The following is a 16,992-nucleotide window of genomic DNA, read 5'->3' as shown; positions in this document are numbered from 1 at the left end:
CCCGTGGAAGGAAAAGGCCTAGGTAGGGACCGTCGAATCGTGGAAGTCAACGAATGGCTACGCAGGTGGTGTCGGAGAGAAGGCTTTGGATTATTTGACCATGGGATGGTGTTCCATGAAGGAGGAGTGCTGGGCAGAGACGGGCTCCATCTTATGAAGAGAGGGAAGAGCATCTTTGCCAGCAGGCTGGCTAACCTAGTGAGGAGGGCTTTAAACTAGGTTCACCGGGGGAAGGAGACCAAAGCCCTGAGGTAAGTGGGAAAGCGGGATACCGGGAGGAAGCACAGGCAGGAATGTCTGTGAGGGGAGGGCTCCTACCTCATACTGAGAATGAGGGACGATCAACAGGTTATCTCAAGTGCCTATATACAAATGCACAAAGCCTTGGAAACAAGCAGGGAGAACTGGAGGTCCTGGTGATGTCAAGGAACTATGACGTCATTGGAATAACAGAGACTTGGTGGGATAACTCACATGACTGGAGTACTGTCATGGATGGTTATAAACTGTTCAGGAAGGACAGGCAGGGCAGAAAAGGTGGGGGAGTAGCACTGTATGTAAGGGAGCAGTATGACTGCTCAGAGCTCCGGTACGAAACTGCAGAAAAACCTGAGTGTCTCTGGATTAAGTTTAGAAGTGTGTGCAACAAGAGTGATGTAGTGGTGGGAGTCTGCTATAGACCACCGGACCAGGGGGATGAGGTAGATGAGGCTTTCTTCCGGCAGCTCACGGAAGCTACTAGATTGCATGCCCTGATTCTCATGGGTGACTTTAATTTTCCTGATATCTGCTGGGAGAGCAATACAGCGGTGCATAGACAATCCAGGAAGTTTTTGGAAAGCGTAGGGGACAATTTCCTGGCGCAAGTGCTAGAGGAGCCAACTGGGGGGGGGGGCGCTTTTCTTGACGTGCTGCTCACAAACCGGGTAGAATTAGTGGGGGAAGCAAAAGTGAATGGGAATCTGGGAGGTAGTGACCATGAGTTGGTTGAGTTCAGGATCCTGACGCAGGGAAGAAAGGTAAGCAGCAGGATACGGACCCTGGACTTCAGGAAAGCAGACTTCGACTCCCTCAGGGAACGGATGGCCAGGATCCCCTGGGGGACTAACTTGAAGGGGAAAGGAGTCCAGGAGAGCTGGCTGTATTTCAAGTAATCCCTGTTGAGGTTACAGGGACAAACCATCCTGATGAGTCGAAAGAATAGTAAATATGGCAGGCAACCAGCTTGGCTTAATGGTGAAATCCTAGCGGATCTTAAACATAAAAAATAAGATTACAAGAAGTAGAAGGTTGGACATATGACCAGGGAAAAGTATAAAAATATTGCTCGGGCATGTAGGAATGATATCAGGAGGGCCAAATCGCACCTGGAGCTGCAGCTAGCGAGAGATGTCAAGAGTAACAAGAAGGGTTTCTTCAGGTATGTTGGCAACAAGAAGAAAGCCAAGGAAAGTGTGGGCCCCTTACTGAATGAGGGAGGCAACCTAGTGACAGAGGATGTGGAAAAAGCTAATGTACTCAATGCTTTTTTTGCCTCTGTCTTCACTAACAAGGTCAGTTCCCAGACTGCTGCGCTGGGCATCACAAAATGGGGAAGAGATGGCCAGCCCTCTGTGGAGATAGAGGTGGTTAGGGACTATTTAGAAAAGCTGGACGTGCACAAGTCCATGGGGCCGGACGAGTTGCATCCGAGAGTGCTGAAGGAATTGGCGGCTGTGATTGCAGAGCCATTGGCCATTATCTTTGAAAACTCGTGGCGAACGGGGGAAGTCCCGGATGACTGGAAAAAGGCTAATGTAGTGCCAATCTTTAAAAAAGGGAAGAAGGAGGATCCTGGGAACTACAGGCCAGTCAGCCTCACCTCAGTCCCTGGAAAAATCATGGAGCAGGTCCTCAAAGAATCAATCCTGAAGCACTTGCATGAGAGGAAAGTGATCAGGAACAGCCAGCATGGATTCACCAAGGGAAGGTCATGCCTGACTAATCTAATCGCCTTTTATGATGAGATTACTGGTTCTGTGGATGAAGGGAAAGCAGTGGATGTATTGTTTCTTGACTTTAGCAAAGCTTTTGACACAGTCTCCCACAGTATTCTTGTCAGCAAGTTAAAGAAGTATGGGCTGGATGAATGCTCTATAAGGTGGGTAGAAAGCTGGCTAGATTGTCGGGCTCAACGGGTAGTGATCAATGGCTCCATGTCTAGTTGGCAGCCGGTATCAAGTGGAGTGCCCCAAGGGTCGGTCCTGGGGCTGGTTTTGTTCAATATCTTCATAAATGATCTGGAGGATGGTGTGGATTGCACTCTCAGCAAATTTGCGGATGATACTAAACTGGGAGGAGTGGTAGATACGCTGGAGGGGAGGGATAGGATACAGAAGGACCTAGACAAATTGGAGGATTGGGCCAAAAGAAATCTGATGAGGTTCAGTAAGGATAAGTGCAGGGTCCTGCACTTAGGATGGAAGAACCCAATGCACAGCTACAGACTAGGGACCGAATGGCTAGGCAGCAGTTCTGCGGAAAAGGACCTAGGGGTGACAGTGGACGAGAAGCTGGATATGAGTCAGCAGTGTGCCCTTGTTGCCAAGAAGGCCAATGGCACTTTGGGATGTATAAGTAGGGGCATAGCGAGCAGATCGAGGGACGTGATCGTTCCCCTCTATTAGACATTGGTGAGGCCTCCTCTGGAGTACTGTGTCCAGTTTTGGGCCCCACACTTCAAGAAGGATGTGGATAAATTGGAGAGAGTCCAGCGAAGGGCAACAAAAATGATCAGGGGCCTGGAACACATGAGTTATGAGGAGAGGCTGAGGGAGCTGGGATTGTTTAGCCTGCAGAAGAGAAGAATGAGGGGGGATTTGATCGCTGCTTTCAACTATCTGAAAGGGGGTTCCAAAGAGGATGGCTCTAGACTGTTCTCAATGGTAGCAGATGACAGAACGAGGAGTAATGGTCTCAAGTTGCAGTGGGGGAGGTTTAGATTGGATATTAGGAAAAACTTTTTCACTAAGAGGGTGGTGAAACACTGGAATGCGTTACCTAGGGAGGTGGTGGAATCTCCTTCCTTAGAGGTTTTTAAGGTCAGGCTTGACAAAGCCCTGGCTGGGATGATTTAACTGGGAATTGGTCCTGCTTCGAGCAGGGGGTTGGACTAGATGACCTTCTGGGGTCCCTTCCAACCCTGATATTCTATGATTCTATGTCTAGTTGGCAGCTGGTGTCAAGAGACGTGCCCCAGGGGTCGGTCCTGGGGCCGGTTTTGTTCAATATCTTCATAAATGATCTGGAGGATGGTGTGGATTGCACTCTCAGCAACTTTGCAGATGATACTAAACTGGGAGGAGTGGTAGATATGCTGGAGGGCAGGGATAGGATACAGAGGGACCTAGACAAATTGGAGGATTGGGCCAAAAGAAATCTGATGAGGTTCAATAAGGATAAGTGCAGGGTCCTGCACTTAGGACAGAAGAACCCAATGCACAGCTACAGACTAGGGATCGAATGGCTAGGCAGCAGTTCTGCGGAAAAGGACCTAGGGGTGACAGTGGACGAGAAGCTGGATATGAGTCAACAGTGTGCCCTTGTTGCCAAGAAGGCCAATGGCATTTTGGGATGTATAAGTAGGGGCATAGCAAGCAGATCGAGGGATGTGATCGTCCCCCTCTATTCGACATTGGTGAGGCCTCATCTGGAGTACTGTGTCCAGTTTTGGGCCCCACACTACAAGAAGGATGTGGATAAATTGGAAAGAGTCCAGCGAAGGGCAACAAAAATGATTAGGGCTCTGGAACACATGACTTATGAGGAGAGGCTGAGGGAACTGGGATTGTTTAGTCTGCAGAAGAGAAGAATGAGGGGGGATTTGATAGCTGCTTTCAACTACCTGAGAGGTGGTTCCAGAGAGGATGGTTCTAGACTATTCTCAGTGGTAGAAGAGGACAGGACAATGAGTCATGGTCTCAAGTTGCAGTGGGGGAGGTTTAGGTTGGATATTAGGAAAAACTTTTTCACTAGGAGGGTGGACAAACACTGGAATGCGTTACCTAGGGAGGTGGTAGAATCTCCTTCCTTAGAGGTTTTTAAGTTCAGGCTTGACAAAGCCCTGGCTGTTATGATTTCATTGGGGATTGGTCCTGCTTTGAGCAGGGGGTGGGACTAGATGACCTCCTGAGGTCCCTTCCAACCCTGATATTCTATGATTCTATGATTCTGTAAAACACAGGCTCTCCTACCCTCCAGCCCCACCCTCCTCCTTTACTAATGAGCCCCCCACTGACCTCCTTGCTGGGGTTAGCATTGGTTCAGGCTTGATGCACCTCCTGCTTCTCCTTTTCCCCTGAGACTCCGCCCCTAACTCATCACTTCCAGCTAGACCCTGCCCACTGCTCATCCACTTCCCCCGAGGCTCCACCTCCCTGCCAGGCCAGAGCCAGGCCATGGTAACAGCTGCCCTGGAACACCACTACCATATGGGGAGCCCTGGACTCTCCATCTTCCCTTGGCTGTGAGCCCTGTGAGAGGCTGAGGGCTTCTCTCTTGTCTCCCAGGCCCCTGCCTAGGGCAGGTGGAGGGTCTGGGGCTCCTCACAGTGGCTCTGGCTCCCTGGGCAGCTCTTTCCATGGCCTGGTTCTAGCTTCTGGCCTGGAGAAGTTGTGAAGAATTGGGTAATGAAGAGGAACAGGGCATGGAGTCTTGGGGGGAAGAGATGGGGTAGAGGGTGGGGAAGAGGGGGAAGAGGAGGAGTAGAGGGTGGTGCTCAAGGGGGAAGAAGAGGGACAGGGTGGGATGAGAGAGGGGATGTGGCTCCTGCATGTATCCCACGTTTGCCTTTTGAATGGTGGTCACCCTACACTGAATGGGCTGGGCTGGGATAGGAGTGAGCTGTGCCCCTGTGCGGGAGCTAAGGCCTGTTTCCACCCCTTTGCATTGCTGGGGCAGCACAAACAGAGGGGCCAGGGGGGGAATGTGGGCCTGAGTCTCTTGCCAAGACTCCTGCTTGTCAGACCCTCACTAGCACATGCAGCTCTGCTCTGGCTAGGGAGCATTGCAGTCAGATGGGAGTGAATTCAGCAGGTGTGCAGAGCCATCAGTGGGCGAGGGGCTGCCTGAATGGCTTCTCCTGGGGCTCCAGCATTAATCAAGTCTCTGGCATGACTCAGTCCCAAGCACCTGGCTGAGTGCGTAGGGGAAGGGTGGGTGTCCGTGCTCCTGGAATGGCCCTTGTCCACAGCTGCTGCAGAGACATGATTAAGGCAGGAGCCCAGGAAAGGCCATTCAGGAAACCTCCCCATCTCTGTTGATGGCTCTGCACACCGCACACTTGCTCAGCCCACTCCTCACCGAGGCAGCTCTTTCATGGCCCCTGGATGTTTAACCAGAGACGGGTCATTGACAGGCCAGGTGTAACGGGAAACAGCATCCACATTCCTTCTCTTTATTGACTGCATTGACATAAAATCTAAGCAGCGACTGATACGGTTCTTAATGGGCCAAAATCCCACTGGACCCCTGGCTCTCCATGGACCTGGTAAATGTTACTGTCTGCCTTGGTCTCCTTCCCGCAGTGCCCTGTCCTCCAACATCAGAGCCTCTCTGCTGGCCACAGGCCTTAGACCCTGTCTGAACCTCTGTCTATAGAGAGATGATCAGTAACGCATGTCATCTCAGGTGTAAGGGTCCAGGATGGAATAGCCATTCATCGGTGGAGGAGCTGAGGACTCTTTCTAACCCTTTCAAAACAACTGCGGCAAGAGAAACGGACGGGAGGAGGAGGGAATCTGGGCTTGAGTCTCTTGCCAGGACTCCTCTGTGGCAGACCTGCGCTCGCACTCAGCTGTGCCCTGCCTTGGTGAGGAGTGGGCTGCCCCATGGATCACGCAGCACAAAAAGCACTCAGGAAGGGCCCGGACTGTGACTGAAGAACAGCTCTGCAGCTTTTTTCATGGCCCCTGGATGTTTAACCAGAGACAGGACAGTGACAGGCCAGGTGTAAGGGGAAACAGCATCCACGTCCCTTCTCTTTATTAACTGTATTGAGAGAAATTCTGAGATTTGAGCAGCTAGAGCTAGAGCTCTTGATGGGCCAACATCCCACTGTTCCCTGACTCTCCATGAACAAACTCACTTTGTAAATGATGCTGCCTGCCTTGGTCTCCTTCCCGCAGTGCCCTGTCTTCCTTCACCAGTGGGTGGGGACAGCCCCTTGTCCATTGCTCCATGCCTTAGACCAGTGTTTTTCAAACCGTGGGTCGCGACCTAGTATTGGAGCGCGGCATGGAAGTCACTGGGTCGCCTTGCTCTGGCCAGCACCGCCAAACGGGACATCAAGACGTCCGTTGGTGGAGCTGCCCAGCTAAGGCAGGCTAGTCCCTACCTTTTCCGACATCACGCTGCACCCTGGAAGAGGCCAGCAGCAGGTCCTCTTCTAGGCAGGAGGGGCCAAGGGGGTCTATGCTCTGCCCCCATCCCGAGCACTGGCTCCGCACTCCCATTGGCCTGGAACCAGCCAATGGGAACTGCGGGGGTGAGGGGCAGTACCTGCATTCTAGAGTCACACAAAACCGCTTGCGCACCTCCACCTAGGAGCTGGACATGCGGCTGGCCACTTCTGGGGCGCAGCGAGGTCCACGGTGCCAGGACAGGCAAGAAGGCTGCCTTAGCACCCTGTAAGGTTCTCTCCCCACTCTGAACTCTATAGTGTACAGATTAGGGGACCCACATGAAAGACCCCCTAAGCTTATTTCTACCAGCTTAGGTAAAAAACTTCCCCAAAACACAAATCCTTCCTTGTCCTTGGATGGTACTGCTGCAACCACCAAGTGAGTAAGACAAAGATTCAGGAAAAGGACCACTTGGAGTTCCTGTTCCCTAAAATATCCCCCCAGCTCCCATCACCCCCTTTCCTGGGGAGGTTTGAGAATAATCTACCAACCAAATAGGTAAACCAGATTCTTAAAAAACAGAACTTTATTATAAAGAAAAAAAAGTAAAAGAAGCACCTCTGTAAAATCAGGATGGAAAGTAACTTTACAGGGTAATCAGGTTCAAAACACAGAGGATTCCCCTCTAGGCAAAACTTTAAAGCTACAAAAAACAGGGATAAAGCTCCCTCTTAGCACAGGGAAAATTCACAAGCTAAAAACAAAATATAATCTAAGACGCCTTTCCTATTTACTTACTCTTTTTGCAATATTGAGACTCATTTTAGGATGATTTTAGGAGAAGGAGTTTTCTGACCTGATGCTTCTCCACTTCCCCAAAGAACGCACAACACAGAGCACAAACAAAGCCTCACCCCATCCCCGATTTGAAAGTATCTTCTTTCCCCATTGGTCCTTTTGGTCAGGTGCCAACCAGATTATTTGAACTTCTTAACCCTTTACAGGTAAGGAGGAATTCTAGCCTACCCTCAGCTGTATGGTTATGATACACCCCCACTGCGCTGCTGACTGGGAGCTGCCAGAGGTAAGTCTGCACCCCAACCCATGCCCCAATCCTCTGCCCCAGCCCTGTGCCTCCACCAAACCTGGAATCCATTCCTGCACCCTAAACCCCTCATCCCCAGCCCCACCTCAGAGCCTGCACCCCCAGCCCAGATCCCTGACCCCCTCCCAAACTCCAACCCCCTACCCCAGCCCAGAGCCCCTTCCCACACCCTGAACCCCTCATCACTGGCCCTACCCCGCAGTCCTCACCCCTGCACCCCAACTCTCTGCCTCAGCCCTGAGCCCCTCACACACCCCAAACCCCTCATCCCTAGCACCGTTGGGCCATGGGCATCAACCATTTTCTTAAACTGGGTCCCCAGAAAAAAAGTTTGAAAACCACTGCTTTATACCCCATCTGAACCTCTCTCTACAGAGTGGAGGTCAGTAGCTCATATCATCTTGGATGTATTGATCCAGGATGAAATAGGTGATCCTGGCTGGTATTCTTTGTCTCCTGTGTTATGACCGCTGCAGCCAGGTGAGGAACTGACCCTTCACTTGAAAAACACCCTGATTATCCGTGCACGAAGGTGTTTGCTTTTCACGCTGTACACGACTGGGTTCATCAGGGGCGGGACCAGCAGGGAGATGTAGCTCAGAACAATCTGAAGCAAGTAAGAAGAGCTATGCCAGAATCTGTACATCACAACCATGCTGATGTCTGGTGTGTAGAAGAGCAGGATGACACAGAGGTGGGAGATGCAGGTGTTCAAAGCCCTGAGGCATTGAGCATGGGATGTGATGCTCAGCACTGTTTTGAGGATCATCACATAAGAGAGGAAGATGAGCAGCAAGTCCAAGCCCATCGTTACGAGTTTGGTAAACAAGCCAAAGATACTGTTGACTCTGATATCTGAACAAGCCATCTTCATGACCTCCTGGTGCAGGCAGTAGGAATGGGAGAGGACATTGGCTCGACAATACTGGAACTGTTTCAGGAGAATGGTGAGTGGGAGTATTACAGCCACCCCCCTTAGAACACACACCAGTCCCATCTTGGCTATTCTTGGCAGGGTTAGGATGGAGGCATATCTCAGCGGGTCACGGATTGCAATGAAGCGGTCCAAGGCCATCAACAAGAGCACGGAGGATTCAATGCATTGAAACGAGTGGATAAAGAACAACTGGGCAAAACATGCATCGAAGCTGATCTCCCTAGAGTTAAACAAGAATATACCCAGCATTGTTGGTATGGTGGCTATGGATAAGCCAAGGTCTGAGATGGCCAACATGGAAAGGAAAATGTACATGGGCTTATGGAGGCTTGGATCTGTTTTTATAATGAACAGAATGACTGAATTTCCTACTATTGAAATAAGATACATTAAGCAGAAGGGGATAGAGATCCAGAGATGGACGTCTTCCTGTCCAGGTATCCCGGTGAGAAGAAACACTGCAGGTGTGAATTTGGTGTCATTGACAGCTGACATAACTTACTGGGCAGGCCCGAGGAGTTTTGGACTTTCCTTCCTGAAAGGAAAAAGAACTGGAGACTAGGTGATATGTAGCTAGACATCTTTCTGCTCTTGGTGCAAGTCTAGAGACTCCCAGGAGCTCAAGGAAAATAAGCAAAAACACAGTCTTGGATTTGCACCACTGATAGGAAGATAGGCACTGCCAGACCTCATCAGACCTATAGTCCATTTAGCCCACTATCCAGTGGCCAAGTCCAGATTCTGCAGAGGAAGGTGGAAGAAGTTCTGCATGGGCAGCTATGAGACAACCTGCTGCAAGAGACAATTTCCCCCTGACACCTACTAATTAGACATTTTGGGGTAGTAAATCAGGAAGGTTTAGAGCTCTTCCAAGAGGTTTTTTTTTAAAATCCTCACTACTGTATTTGGATTTTCTGGTCACTCATATAAACACATCCAGTCCCTCTATGAATCCTGCTAAGCTCTTGGCACCATTAATATATTACGGTTGGTAGTTCTGCAGCATACTTGAGTATTGTTTGATTTTACAATTATGACTTTCCCGCAAAAAAACACCCTTTACAGGCCTCCACTTCTGAATGTGCCCCAGTGTATCATGATTTGTGTGTAAACACATGGCAAGTGCATGGGGTAAATGGTAATTGTATTTATATGTTTTCTGCATTGAAGCGATTTATAAACTTGTTTCATTGCCTCGTTATATATATTATTTATTTTCTCCACTCCTGAGAGTCCAAATTATGCCACTGCCTCTTTGCAGCACATGGGATAAATTCTTAGTGCCAAGTTCTGAATTCAAAAGCATTGACTTCAACTGTGTCACTCCAGATTTGCATGTGTAAATTCAATCAGAACCGGGCTCCATTAACTTTCCCTTACCAACTGCTCCCAGTGATACAAGTTGACCCCCCCCCCCCCCAAGAATCACTTCAAGAGAAGCTGAAGTGCTTTACCTGGCCAGGGTTGACTGAATCCAGAAAGTTTCATCATCCTACAGGATTCTCTTCATCCTCACAGGACCTGCATCCTTTCCCCATGCATCGGTCTGTAGATATCTGGGCAGTTACAGCCTATTAGAGACAGTTACTTTAGTTGGATGTGGGAGAGGATGGCATCACAAATGGGTGAATAGTGAAAACACTGGTTTCAGAGTAGCAGCCTTGTTAGTCTGTATTAGCAAAAAGAAAAGGAGTACTTGTGGCACCTTAGAGACTAACAAATTTATTTGAGCATGAGCTTTCGTGAGCTACAGCTCACTTCATCGGGTGCATGATGCTTATGCTCAAATAAATTGGTTAGTCTCTAAGATGCCACAAGTACTCCTTTTCTTTTAGCGAAAACACTATGTTTACACTAATATCCATTTGCATGTGCAAGTTGCTTCAGCCATTCTCATGAAACAGGTGATGGGCATCCATTATATACAACCACTCTTACAGTCCCCTTTCCTGCACCTCAGATCGACTCTTTACTGAAAAACAGACAGTGGATCTGTTCTCTTTGGACTTTTTGCAAAGTCTTGTACAGGAATAGCAGAAGCATTGTGTTCATGATGCTGAATGTGTCACAGCTTTTGGACAGTTACCAGGACATAGTACCATACAATTGTTCACTGAACAAACAGTTAATACCACAAATCCATTGCAAACAGTATGTGGAGCACTTCTGAAATTCTTTCTTAAGCAAAAGCCATTAAGCAGTAATGTTACCACTATTCCTTCTTGTAGAGATTCCAACAACTTTGCTGCTGGCTTTCGATATACAGGAATGTCATGAAAGTTTGATTTGTAATATTTGTATTGCAATGAAAAGTTTTTGCATAACATTTACACATCTGTACTTTAGTACACACTTGTCAACCCATTCTTTCTCCTCTGATATTCTTTGAGAGATTTCTCAGGTTAGAGTGGGACTTAAAATGCAGCATCTCTTATCTGGATTTCTTCACAACCTGAAAAGATCACAGCATCTCAGCCCTCATTCAGTCTCTTCACAGCAAACAAAAGTCTACTAGCTCCTCTGTCCCTGAGTTAATATCTGACTGTGTCTCCTCAGGTTCTGTTCTGTCAGTCTGTGACGTTCCCCTCTGGTGTTATCTGGACCAGTGATCTGCTAGGTCTCTCCAATCCTTAACTCTGGGAGCCAGCCTTACCCTTCTCTGCTGTGAGAACCCCCACTCCTGGGCTATTCACGCACAGCTTCTAACATGTAAGCTGCTCCCATCTACTTGCAACCGAATGACACTAGCCAATAACTTCGGTTATGCCCGATGGACACTGCAAGCTTATATGAGTTCGTCAATTTAACAAAGAAATGTATATGTACCAGGCCTTGTTATCCCAAGGGGAATCTCTGTCATGCTTCAGACTAAATGCACTGTTTCCAGATTTATTAACTACAAAGATAAATTTTAAGTGATTAAAGTCAAAGCATAACAAGTCAGATTTGGTCAAATGAAATAAAAGAAAAATGCATTCTAAGTTGATCTTAACACTTTCAATGTCCTTACAAACTTACATGCTCCTCACCACAGGCTGTCTGGTTGCTCTTCAGCCAGGCTCTCCTCTTTGAAAAGCACTTCAGTCGCTTGGTCTGTAGATGGAGGGGTAGATGTAGATGGGTCTGTAGATGGAGGTGCAAGAGAGATGAAGAGCATGGAAAATGTCTCTCCCTTTTATCTTGTCCTTTCTTCCCTCTTGGCTTTGCCCCTCCCCCCTTTAGAGTCAGGTGAGCATTACCTCATCGCAGTCCCGAACTGACCAAAGGAAGGGGGGTGACTCCCTCAAGGGTTTAATAGGTTAATTTTGTTGCTGCCTAGGCCAGCGTCCATTGCTCCTGTGAGGCTGGGCTGTGTTTCTCCCATACCTGCCCTGATGAGGTGTGAACTACCCCTCTGCTTTGGAAAGTTTTTGCCTGGGCTTGCTTTAAGCCATGAGGAAACAGTTTCAGCCTCATAACTATACACATGAAATTATAACCAATAACATTACTCTAACATTTACTATAACATCACTATAACAACCAGGATAAGTATCATGAGCCTTCTGAAGGCACCCAACATGACAAAATTTGCATTGGGCACCACACAATCATTTTATAAAGATGAACATGGGAGTGTAGGGTGTTCCCCTGAGGTACAGAGTGTCACACAGTCCGGAGTGGTAACAGGCATTGGGATCAGCATAGAAAATATTAATTCCCTGAGCTCTCACTCTCTAGTACGTAGTGACCCCAGCAACTGTTATTCAGGCACCATAGTCTACTGCTCTCTCTCTCTCTCTCTCTCTCTCTCTCTCTGACTGTCTCTGTCCTGTATTCATAACATAAAATCCATAGCAACCAGGAACAGCATTGTGACAGACATGGAGCTGAGCTGCCATAATGAATGTGTACGTTAAACCCAGTTCTTGGGATGTTTGCTGAAGAGCTACATTGGGTTAGCTATTAGGATGTTTATGTTATGGCTCTATTATGGCTCTTCTTAGTTTAATAGCAGGCTGCTAGAAAACAAGCAGGAAGGGAAACAACAACTCAAGAAAAGCCACCTCTCAATAAGCACTTCAGGGAGGTTGAGAGACCACCCTGCAGCTACGAGCTGGGAAGAGCCTATTTCCGGGCTCCAGCCACATTACACAGCTTGTTTCACCAGCACTAGGAATCTGTGCAGAGGTGGGGCAGCTGTTCCTGAAAAACTCTTCAGGCCGACAGGCAGAGACACCGCTGGGGAAACCTGAAGGCCCTCGGCCTACCTGGGTCCCTGTCAGATTGGGAGGGCTCGGGGTCAGAGACATGTACTGACTGTTGTTTGAAAACCCTCTTATTCCACCATGTTACGCTTTCTTCCTGCTGTTGAGATTAAACTGTATGTTGGTTTAAGAAGACTGGCTGGTCACTCGTCTCACCATTAGTCACAGACTCCCAAAGGGAAGAATCACAGGTGCCAAACCAACTTGGACTGGTGGGAAAGCACAGACAACCCGCAGATCCCAGGCTGAGGGTGTGAGGATCGAGAGGGAAGGGTACAGGGCCTGACATCTGACGCTAGGAGACCAGGGTGGAAGCAGAGATACTGGTAGCCATATAACTCTTTGAGTTATCTACAGGGTAGAAGTGCTGGAGCCCTCAGCCACTAAGAAAGCAGAAATATGCCCTGTTGGACCTGTTACCACAGAGCAACACAGCTCTGAATTCCTGCCTTCACAATCAAGCCAGAGAATAAAACCTCTGAAAATGCATTTGTTGATTAAATTTCCAGGAGCTAATAAACCTGACACAATTTGGGAACTAGTCATTGATATTTTGTGGGGTCGCCTATTTCTCAGCCCCTGGCACAATCAGGCCCAGAGCACACAGAACCTCTATAACTGAGACCCAATGAGAAATCCTAACTCGAGGCATCAGAGTTTGAACACTTGAGGTCGCTTTTAATGTCAGATTTATGTGTACGTTGAACAACCCACCTGGGAGCATGGGCAGATGGAGAGGAGGGGTTCCCAAGCTACCTAGTTCTGCCTGCCATGCAGCCCCATCACTGAGTCACCCCGACAGCCCAGCTGAGAGCCCTCTGTCACTGCACAGAACATATGAAAATGGAAACAGCTTCCAGCCTTTCCCCTTCACTTCACATTTTAAAGACAGTGAAAGCTGCCAACGTACCCAGTTCCTGCTTGAAGGGGAGTCGCTGACACCAGAGGTCTACACCCTAAAGGACAAGGAGTCATCGGAGAGGTGCAAAGGCAGCAGGCTGTACCTCTTCTCATAAGGAGACAACAGTTTTTATGAAGCATGCCCACACATTTCCTTGGGGGCCATGTGGCCCTCAGGGAACCTCAGCTGCTTCGTTTCATGTGCACCAGATTTAACCCTGTCAGAGCCAATGGCAAACTGCAGGAGGCCAAATCACAGGGGACTTGTGGTGATGCTGCCCAACTGGACTGCAGTCCAAACCCTATTGCAGGCTCTGCTCCTGGAATCTGGGATTTTCATCGCAGTTCCTATGATTCTGATTAGCCACATGGCTACCTCGGGAGTGGCAAGTGGTAACAATTATGCTATCACAGCTGAGATCTTGCTGAAATAAAATAAAATAGAATAATAATAATAATAAATAATATAGGAGCAGATTTCTCCCTGGTAGCCCCATTTCCTGCAACACAATCCCAGGGTGCAGGCCAAGAAAGGGATACTACACGAGGCTCCCTACAGGAAACTTTCCTCAGATTGCTCCAGGAGGTGGCATCCCTTCCCTTCTCCCAGAGGAATGAAAAGGGGGATCCAGGGATCCCCAAAGTTATGCACAGATCTCAGTGATCCACTGGTAGATAGGTCTCCCACCCACAACCTCTGGGCCTCCACAACTGCTCTAGGACCCTCTCCAGCTCCCTCTAGCACAGGTTCATCAGAGATGTCCTTTCTGGGCCAGTCTCAGTAGCCACTGCCTGCAGGATCTGCTGTAGGGGCATTGTTCAGGGTGGAAGGGACTGCACAGAGATGGGAGGGCTGGTTAGAGTAGCTGATGGGCACAGTACTCCAGCCACAGATTGGTTGGGAGCTTTTGACCTTTCCATACCCAGAGTGCAGCCAGAGACTCCGTCAGTGATACCTTCATTTATGTTTCAAAGAAGAGTCAGATGAAAACCCTCCAATTGCCTTTGGGAATCCAGGCAGCTGCAGCTGGGAAGCATCATGGCAGCTGAGCTTTCAGAGAAAAAATGATCCAGTTTCTGTGAAAACTCATCCCAAAAAATGCGTGAAAAGGAAACATTTTAGTTTGGGTGAAAATTTTTTGTGGGGGTGGGGACTCCAGCTGAGCTTTAGCTCAAACCATGAGCCTCTGTCCCTTCTGTTACAGGACCTTCTGTTACAGGTAGCACTAGCCACCTCCCTCCACCCCCCGCATCATCCTCACACAGTGAACAGCTTCTTAGAGTGACCATATTTCTCAAAGAAAAAGCACATGTTCCCCAGATGCTCGCTTGAGCCCCCCGTGTGAAGCTGTCGCCCATTGCTGGAATCCTGCATGGGGCACCCTCAGGTCTCCAAAGGCTGTCACCTGTGGCTGAAAAGCTAGGAAATCTGAAGCAGCCCAAAGGCTCGAAAACCAAAGGCATGTGTAAACGAACCCCACATTAGTATATTTTAAAATCTCATTGTTTTTAAATCAGTCTCACGATTTTTTGGGTGTGTGACTCACAATTTTTGAATGGGACATGGTGATAATACATGCATAGTTCACAAGATCTGAAAAGCAACTTGCAAATGACACAAAACCTAATAGCAAGTTTTTTAAAGTACTTCAGAAGCAGGATGCTGCCAAACAGTCAGTCAGGAAACTGGATGATCAAGGCGCTAAAGGAAGCGCTCAATGAAGAAAAGGCTGTTGCGGAGAGCCTAAATGAACTGTTTGCATAGGTCTTCACTACACATGATGTGAGGGAGATTCTCATGCCTGAGTCTTTCTTTTTAGATGATAGATCTGAGGTACTGTCCCACGTTTAGGTATCAGGAGAGGAGGTTTTAGAACAAACCGATAAATTAAACAGTATTAAGCCACCATGACCAGATGGGATTCACCCAAGAGTTCTGAAGAAATTGAAGAACATAGAACATAAGAACGGCCAGACTGGGTCAGACCAAAGGTTGATCTAGCCCAGTATCCTGTCTTCCAAAAGTGGCCAATGCCAGATGACTCACATTCCTTCACCCATTCCCAGCTTCTGGCAAACAGAGGCTAGGGATACCATCCCTGCCCATCCTGGCTAATAGCCATTAATGGACCTATGCTCACTGAAATTATCTAGTTCTTTCTTGAACCCTGTTAAAGTTTTAGCCTGCACAATATCCTCTGGCAAGGAATTCCACAGGTTGACTATGTGTTGTGTGAAAAAAAATACTTCCTTTTGTTTGTTTTAAACCTGCTGCCTATTAAATTCATTTGGTGACCCCTAGTTCCTGTGTGATGGGAAGGAGTAAATAACACTTTCTTCCCACCAGTCATGATTTTATAGACCTCTATTATATCCCCCCTTAGTCATGTCTTTTCCAAGCTGAAAAGTCCCACTCTTATTAATCTCTCCTCATATGGCAGCCGTTCCATACCCCTAATCATTTTTGTTGCCCTTTTCTGAACCTTTTCCACTTCCAATATATCTTTTTTGAGACGGGGCGACCACATTTGCACAGAGTATTGAAGATCTGGGCATACAATGGATTTATATAGAGGAAATATGATATTTTCTGTCTTATTATCTATCCCTTTCTCGATGATTCCCAACATTCTATTTGTTTTGTTTGTTTGTTTGTTTGGTTGGTTGGTTTTTTTACTGCTTCTGCACATTGAATGGATGTTTTCAGAGAACTATCCACAATTCCTGTCTCTTGAATGGTACCAACTAATTTAGACCCCATCATTGTATATATATTTGGGATTATGCTTTCCAATGTGTATGATTTTGCATTTATCAACATTGAATTTCATCTGCCATGTTGTTGCCAATTCAACCAGTTTTGTGAGATCCTTTTAAAGCTCTTCACCATCTGCTTTGGACTTAACTATCTTGGGTTGTTTTGTATCATCTGCAAATTTTGCCACCTCACTGTTTACCCGTTTCTCCAGATCATTTATTAATATGTTGAATAAGACTGGTCCCAGAACAGATCCCTGGGGAACACCACTAGTTACCACTCTCCATTCTGAAAATGTACCGTTTATTACTACCCTTTGTTTCCTATCTTTTAACCAGTTACCAATCCATAAGATGACTTCCCTCTTATCCCATGACAGCTTAATTTTCTTAAGAGCCTTTGGTAAGGGACCTTGTCAAAAGCTTTCTGGAAATCTAAGTACACTATATGGACTGGATCCCCCGGGTCGACATGGTTGTTGACCCCCCTCAAAGAATTCTAGTAGATTGGTGAGGCATGATTTCCCTTTACAAAAATACATGTTGACTGTTCCTCAACAAATTATGTTAATCTGTGTGTCAACAATTTTGTTCTTTACTTTACTATACGTCATCATACAATGGACCAGAAAGTGTGTTGGTGGGAAGGTCACAATTTTAAAATTA

At 47.6% G+C, this 16,992-nt stretch overlaps 1 protein-coding gene across 1 annotated transcript in view; it reads right to left on the bottom strand.

Annotated features, from left to right (window-relative positions):
• LOC311513771 (olfactory receptor 51G2-like) overlaps positions 1 to 8,917 on the bottom strand; it is a gene marked incomplete at both ends in the record, with an annotated part of 350,119 nt that extends 341,202 nt beyond the window's left edge. Inside the window, one exon of the mRNA XM_084615853.1 lies at positions 8,795 to 8,917. Coding sequence (XP_084471979.1) covers positions 8,795 to 8,917 — 123 coding nt within the window. The remainder of the gene's footprint in view (positions 1 to 8,794) is intronic.
• Positions 8,918 to 16,992: the final 8,075 nt, after the last annotated feature.

This window comes from Lepidochelys olivacea, assembly GCF_965140295.1.
Source record: "Lepidochelys olivacea isolate rLepOli2 genome assembly, chromosome: 1".
NCBI classification, from domain to species: Eukaryota; Metazoa; Chordata; order Testudines; family Cheloniidae; genus Lepidochelys; species Lepidochelys olivacea.
The sequence above is the reverse complement of the archived record's forward strand: the minus strand, read 5'-3'. Positions and strand labels throughout refer to the sequence as shown.